The sequence below is a fragment of the Balaenoptera borealis genome, assembly GCF_965194805.1.
Source record: "Balaenoptera borealis genome assembly, chromosome: 3".
Taxonomy (NCBI): Eukaryota; Metazoa; Chordata; class Mammalia; order Artiodactyla; family Balaenopteridae; genus Balaenoptera; species Balaenoptera borealis.
The window spans coordinates 152,977,293-152,984,962 of NC_138866.1; the positions used below are offsets into that span (position 1 = coordinate 152,977,293).

At 63.4% G+C, this 7,670-nt stretch overlaps 1 protein-coding gene across 4 annotated transcripts in view; it reads right to left on the minus strand.

Moving 5' to 3' along the window:
* The window catches only part of KLF13 (KLF transcription factor 13), a 46,294-nt gene extending 40,824 nt beyond the window's left edge, over nucleotides 1-5,470 (minus strand). For 3 of the 4 annotated variants that reach the window (XR_014243356.1, XR_014243357.1, XM_082387707.1), the window contains exon 1: nucleotides 4,001-5,100. Coding sequence is in view for 2 of the 4 variants with exons in the window: in XM_082387707.1 (XP_082243833.1) it covers nucleotides 4,001-4,589 (589 nt within the window). In the remaining 2 variants the exon portion in view is untranslated. Of the gene's footprint in view, nucleotides 1-4,000 lie in introns of all 4 variants that reach the window. The other variant, XM_082387708.1, reaches the window with a different exon arrangement.
* Nucleotides 5,471-7,670: the final 2,200 nt, after the last annotated feature.

Below are 7,670 nucleotides of genomic sequence, written 5' to 3' on the forward strand. Positions count from 1 at the left end.
GACTGTGGGCGAGCAGGGGCGGGAGCTGCTGGCCTGGCCGTGTCCTAGACAAAGTGCTGGCCCTCTGCCAGCTTGGTTTGCTCTGGGTGAAGGAGATCCCGGCCAGCCACCCTCCACTCTGACAGGCTGCCTTTGCAACGCAGCTGCCCAGGGGAGCACCTGCCAGGGGTCCAGGCGGGCAGTGTGCTTAGAAACCATGTTCTAAAGCCACAGCTCGGGTTGGGGGAGGGGACCTAAATCCTTGCCCCAGTAATCTCACTGGGGATCGAATCCCTCGTTCAGTGGGTCAGTGTAAATTTCAAACAAATCCTGCCCCAAATTATCACAGGAAATGGCTGAGACAGTGAAGTCTCACTCTACTTTCCACCCCACCCCACACAGGGCCAGGTGGCCAGGAACATCTCTCTGGGGCTGCAGGAGAGAGGGGCTGTGTCCAACACAGTGCCCACCTTCCTGGCCAGGCCCCCAGAGCTGCTGAGACCGGCCCAGCCCAGGGTGCAAGGAGAGGTTTTGGCTACTAGCGCTGGAGGGAAAACAGGGCACAGAGACATTCTGAAAACAATCCTTTGTGGGAACAAATAGGAATGTATTTGTGATATGTCTGCCTAGAAAGACTGGGGCCACTCTGCTAGGTGCTCACCAAGCCACCCCCCGCCCCCCGCCCCATCCTGGACAACAGGTAGGAACCTCCTCCAATATGTGCGACCTGGCCAGCTGCGGCGGGCGGGCGGGGAGTCCGCCCTCAGAGGGATCCAGAGCTTCCCTTCTCTAAGTCCTTGAATTTTCAAATCAAAGCCCTTCGGTCTCCAAGAAAATCTGCTCCTGGTCTAGGCAGTCCCCAAAGCGAGTCTTAGCAAACCTCCCAGATCTGGGCTGGGAAGTTACGATCAACCAAATAACAAGGGGCTCAAGTTGCAAAGACGTTTGTGTCTGTTTTGTTTTATCATGAGCTTGCTATAACGTCAACAGTTACCTAAATGTGACAGAAAGTCATGAGTTCCTAGGATGACCTTTGGGGGACCACACGGCCACACAGCTAACCAGGACAAGCAGCAGCTCTTTGCGTGCAGTCGGTTAGGGGTGGGGGTGGGAGATCAGAGCAGAGCCAGGAAGCCCAGGTTCCCCCAGAGTCACAGATGCCCCTAGGGGACTTCCCTAGCAGCCCAGTGGTTAAGACTTCACCTTCCAATGCAGGGGGTGAGGGTTCAATTCCTGGTTGGGGAGCTAAGATCCCACATGCCCCGCAGCCAAAAAACCAAAACATAGAACAGAAGCAATATTGTAACAAATTCAATAAAGACTTTAAAAATGGTCCACATCAAAAAAAAAAAAAAAAAAAAAGATGACCCTAGGAACTCCCAAAGGAATTTCATATATATATATATATATATATATATATATATATATATATACACACACACACACACACACACACACACACACACACACCCCACCCTCCCCCTCGTTTCCCGCAAACCTTCCAGGTGGTCAAGGGAGACATCACCAAGCTGCAGGGAGACCTGGGGACCAGTCCCTGGTCACAAAGCTAGGCAGAGCAAGGTGCCAACTGCCTCCTTGGCTAAAGGTCATTTTGGTATTCACTCCCCACCATACAATCGCTATGGGGGTAGGGGGGTCCCTAATGAAAGGCCTGGCATGACCTGAGCCACTGCCTGCAAAGACCACCCCTCCCACCGCAGAACACTCTGGGAGCCCACAAACCAGGGTCTGCTGCTCGGGTCTTCCCAGGGTCACCTCTCGGTCACCCCCTGCAGCCAACTTGCCTCTCCTCTCCCTTCTGTGGGCTGCCTCTGTCCCCTCTATGAACACCAGTGACTTATGCTCTGCACACCTGGGCTCAGCCTGGAAATGAGCTTCCTGGAGGTGCCCTGGACCAGAGGTGGATTCTTGGTTCATAAGCAGATTCACCTGGGGGACCCCTTAAACTGCAGTCGGCATCTGGGACCTGGAAATCTGCATTTCCGAGGGCCCCAAGGGAACCCTGTGCACTCCTGACTTGGAGGTCTGCAACTGCTCTGGAGGTAGAGCTCCGAGTTTCTGCACACCTGGAGGTTGGGGCCAGCTCCCTGCTCTAAGAACAGAACATAGCACTTCGCAGGCAACGTATGGATCCATCCTCTTCTGACTGCCTTGGGCTTCCAGGCATCCCAGAGAGGTTGGCTTCCACCCCACTGCGAAGGCGTGGGTTCCCAGCGCCCCTGACCCAAGCATCTAGCCATCCTGCCCTGTGCTGCGCAGGGCACACGGACCCTGGACCAGGGGGGTTGAGACAACCCGGAAAGCATGCCCCGGCGGAGGCCCGGGCGAGCCCCGCCCCGGGCCAGTCCCTCCGCAATTCGCGAAGCTGGCTACCGGGTGCTGCCGGGTGGAAGGCCACAGTAAAAGTGGCTGCAGAAAGGTTTTCCAATCAAGTTCCCTACCCAGTACTGGCCTCGCCTCAACGGGGTACTCAACCCCAGCCGCACCCCAAACGCTGGCCCCGCCCGGGTACTTGGGGTCCGCCTGGCTCCAAACCTAGCTTCGCCCCTCCCCCACGACCACACCCACTCTTGCAGTAACGTCCCCACCCCCCTCAAGAGTCCACACAGCCCGAACTTTGACTCAGACAGCCTAGAAACGGCCCGCCTTCACCCGCGACCCCACCACCTGCCACGTGGTTTGAGCGCCCACAGCGTGGGACCAGAAATGCGGGGACAGCCTCGGGGGGAAGCGGTCGTGAGATCCGCGGTACCTGACACCCGCAGACCTTGGGCCGACTCAGTTCCAAATGTACCGGGAGAAAAAGCCTTTCAGCTCTAGGTTCTTGAAGCCTACTGCGGTTTTTAAATCAGTCATGTAATCAGTTTGTGAGCTGTTTTACAAATGAGAAACCTAAACCTTCGATCACGAAGTTAACAGTATAAAGGCTTAAAAACTGTCCCAAAGGTGGAAGACCTAAGTGTCCAGAAGAGTTCGCGTGAGCTCAAATGAAATACACAATTCTTTAAACCAAACTGGGGAAAAAAGGTTGTTTAATCATTAAAAGGTTGTTTCCACTTTTGTGTTTAAAACACAATAAACAACCACAGAGGAATCAACGACACAGTCCCAGACTCGCGCGAAGGGAAATGCTGCCCTGGGGTCGGGGGCGGGCGGCGGTCCGCGGATCCCAGGCTGCCGGCTCCGGCCGCCCGCCCCCGTGCAGGTGCTGCCTGCCCGCATCCGGCCCCGGCAGGTGAGAGCACGGCGGGGAGGAGGGCGGCGCAGACCTACGGGCAGGAGGCAGGGCGCTCCTTTCGGGAGAAAGCGCAGCAGGCCCCAGGAGCCCCTCGAGTCCGGCGCGCCCCCGCCGGCCGGATGGGCGGGGCTCCCACAAAGAGCCGCGGGAGAGGACCCGGGACCGCCCCCCGCGTCGGCCGCCGCTGGCTCTGGTTTCGACAAATTAAACCTTAGAGCGCTGGAAAAATTACAGGAAGAGGAGAGCGAAGAATGTGCCGAGTGGCTGGAGGCAGCCCTGTCCCCGCGTGAACTCCGCCCGCCGCGCGCCCGGGCCGGCCCCTCCCCACCCGAGCGCGCGCCCGGCCGGCGGGGGAGGGGCCGGGCGAGGACACCCCTCCCCCGCGGCTCTCGGGCCGCCCACCTCCCCGGGCGGCACCCGCGGCCCCCACCCAGCTAGCGGGCACCTGCCCTTGCGCCCCCCCGACCTGGGCGGGGTCCCCGCCCCCGGCCCCGGCCCCGATGACGACAATCGCCCCCGCGGCCCCGCCCGAGCGCGCCCGGGGAGGGGGCGTGCCCGGCGGGGGCGCGGTCGCCGGGTGGGCGCCGGCTCCCAGCGCCGGGACCCGCCTCGCGCGGTGCGCGGGATGTCGCCCGCAACCCCAAGCGACTGGGAAAGGGGCGAGGCCCCGACCGTTCCCGGCCCGACCTCCCCTCGCTACCCGCCGGCGGCTCCGGGGGCGTGGCCGGGTAACTCGCACTGGCCCCGGGCCGCCCCACTGACCTGTGTGAGTTCTCAGGTGCGCCTTGAGGTGCGAGGATTTCCCGTAAACTTTCTCGCAGCCCGCGTAGTGGCACTTGTGCTTTCTCTGCGGGGACTCGAGATCGGCGCGACTTCGACCCCGCCGGCCCCTTTGTCTGAGGCCGGGCTCGCCGCTCCCCGCGGGCCCCGGCTCTCGCTCCGGCTCCAGCCCCGCCTCGGGCTCGGGCTCGGGCTCGCTCCACGCCGGGCTGAGGGGCGCGGCCGCCGCGCCACCGGCGCCGGGGGAGGCGGGCTCGGGGGCGGGTGGTGGCGCGGGCGGCAGGCGGCAGGGGGTCCTCGCCTTCCGGGCCGCGGCGCCCTCTCTGCGCTCCGCGGGGGCGGGCGCCGGCGCTTGTTGGTTAAGGTCCGCCAGGATCCGCGCCACTACGAAGAGCGAGGCGCTGTCCTTGCCGTCGCGGCGCTCTTCGACGCGGGGCAGCGTGGCGGCGACAGCGGCCGCACCCTCGGGTCCAGGCTGAGGCCCCTCCCGCGGCCCGTGCACGACCGCGCGGCTCGACATGGACACGAGGCACTCGGCGGCGAAGTGGTCCACATAGGCGGCGGCTGCCATGCTGCGGGCTCCGGCCGGCGGGCGGGCGGCACTGCTGGTCGCTGCGAGTCGTCAGCGGCGCATCCGCACCCACGGCCTCCGGAGAGCTGGCGGGGGGCGGGGGCGCGGCGCGCCCTCTCCGCGGGCTGGGCTGGGCGCGCAGCCGCCTCTGCCGTCACCCGCGCGGCTCCGCGTCTGCGAGGCGCCCGCCTGGCTGGGCACCGAAGAGTGAGCGCCTGGGGGGCGCGGGCGAGTGAGGCCCCCGCGGGGCGTCAGGGGAGGCCTGTCCTAAGGATGCCGAGTGGCGACGTTAGGGACGGCCTCGCCAAGTCGCGGCCGCAGCCTCGCCGCGCATTGTGGCAGGCGGGACAGCCGCCGCGCGCGCCGCGGCTCGGTGTGGGCGGCCCGGCCCCGGGGATGGGCGGGGCCGGGGCCACATCTGGACCCGACGTCAGCCCCCAGCCACATCCTGGCGGCGCAGGTTACAGGCGGCGGCGGCGGCAGCGGGGAGCTGCGCACGCGGAGGGGGCGGGGATCCCGGAGCGCGCATCGGCGGGATGGGGCGGTCACGCGCCCACGCCTGGGGAGGAGGCGTGGCCGAGGACAAAGGCGAACGCCATTGGTCCGCGGGTTCGCAGCAGGGCCAATCCGTACAGAGAGAGGCGCCCACCCGGCCTCGGGGCGTGCGCGTGCCAATGGGCGTGCCCCCTTGGCCGGCGGGAGGAGGGGCGGAAATTGGAGCCCGGAGCCGGGCACGCTGACGCACGACGTCCGAGGGCGGTGGGCTGGGGCGGGGCCGCGCCCCCTCCCTTCCGCGGCGGGGACCCCGCGGGGTATTTTCCTGTCGGAGCTTTTGTACCGTGACAGCCTTGAACCCCGGCGCGGAGACAAGCGCTCTGGAGGGTGCCCCTTTGTCCCTACAGCCCCGCCTGTGCTGGGCGCGGCGGAGAGCTCGCCCTGCGGGGCTCACCTCCGCTTCTCCCTTTCCTCTGCGGAGTGAGGTGCCCGGCGAGGAGGCGTGTCCGCTCCAGCCGGCGCGGAACAACCCCGCCGCACCCCGCCGAAGCCGGGTTCTTGGGCGGCCTCGCCGCGAGGCGGACCGCTCGTCCGCTGCACGCTCCTCCCCTGCTGAGTCCGGCGCTCGGCCCTGCCCGGCCGGGAGCGGGGTCTCGGGTGGGGAGGGGCCGCTCCCGCCGGCGGGACCCGCAGCTCCCCGACCGTCCGGCGGCCGGGAATCGAGCCGCGCCGCCCTGCCCTTGAGCCCGGGTCATCCGGAGCCCGACTGGCCCCAAGCTGGTGGTTAGCCTGGCAGCGCGGGTGATGTGTCCACCGCGTCTTGTGTTCGCAGGAGTGAACTACGTGCCGGGGCGTCGGCGCCGCCGCTTAGGGAACGCAGGGCCCCTTCCTCCGCCTCCCCTCCCCAGGCCCGCTGCCAACTTCTCCCGGCTGCCCCTCTCCCACCTCGGCCGGGGAGGCCTCAAAAGCCACCGGCTGTGAGGGCCCCGCCCACCGCGCCCCACCCACCCACTGTCGGGCCTCGCGGAGGAAATGCTCCCTGCCCCGCCCCGCCCACTTGCCCTTGGCTCTCACCGGCGCCCTCACCCTCACTCTCTCTAGGCGCCCCCCCGCCGTTCTGCTACAGGCCTAGGCCATCACCGTAGAGGGTAGAGGCCGGAACCGATCGCAGCAAACCCCTGACCCGGGGAGACTGGCTGGCGTCTGCAGCTCTTAATGGACGTTCAAACATGTCAGCTGCCCGCGGGGAGCCTGGAGAGGGAGGGCAGCCCAGGCACCGGATCCCTGCGGACCGGAGAATAGGGGTGGGTGGGGCAAAGTCATTCTGCGCACAAAATTAATAGCAGCCATTGTCACAGAATTAATTTGGGGCCTGGGTAGAAAAATCTCTTTCCAGGTCACTAAGGAGGAACGGAGACAGGCATTCTGCGTTGCATGTCATGGTGACCTGTAAACTGGTGTGGACGTTTGGGCGCCCTGGGTATCTGTGACTAAAACCCTGAAGTTCCCTCTCCCTGGTGGAGTCCGTGCCCCTGGGAAGACCACACATTATGCTATTCAGAGGTGGGCTCTGTACCAGCCAGCTGGGTCAGGTTCCTCTTAAGCCGGTCTCCTATTGGCAGGAAGTAGTCATTCTTCTCCCAGGCAGACTGTGTTGATGACATTTAAGAGATTTGTGTTCTGACCAAATAATGATTCAGAATGTTCCTGCAGTCTCACCACATGTCACAATCAGTCACTTCATTAAGGATGGAGCTGGCTCTACGCTGACTTCCCAGCCACCCATCCTCTCCCCATCCCTCTCCAGCCAGCAGGATTCTGCCCAGTTTTCAAGGTACCACATCTCCCCACTTTCTCCATGATCCCTCGGGACACCCCAGCCTGCACACACCTAGGAGTAGGCACCCTTCTAGGCATTTGGCTTTGACCATGGACAAGACACCTGCCCTGGGTGAGGAGAGGCAGGCCTGGGTCAAGGGTCGTCTGCACTGACACATACCCCACCCCCATCCACAGCCCGAAACAGCCCACAGGCCTCCGCATGGATGCAGCCTCCCTGAGGATTTTGGCTGTGCCCCCGTGGCATTCTGGAGGCAAAACTCAGCCCCTTGGCTTATTTCTCAGGCCTTTAATGATTGTTCATGGGGACTTCCCTGGTGGTCCAGTGGTTAAGACTCCACGCTTCCAATGCAGGGGGCCCGGGTTCGATATCTGGTCAGGGAACTAGATCCCACATGCATGCCGCAACTAAGGAGCCCGCCTGCTGCAACCAAAACCCGGTGCAACCAAATAAATGAATAAATGTTTTACAAAATAAAATAAATAAATAAATGATTGTTTATGGAAGGAGCCCCCAGGGCCCAGCAGACTACCCCAGTCCCACATGGGAGTATCTTCCAGATACATACAGTTCTCTTCCCCAGAGGAAAATCTCACCATAGCCACCGGCCCGTGTTTTCCTTGCTTAAGAGGATTTTGACAGAGGTGGCTTCTGTATGCATGAGGTGGGTGAGTATCTAGTGTCAGATGGAAGGAACAGGATAAACAAAAGCAGGGTAGGGAGGATCAGCCCAGAGCAAGTGGATG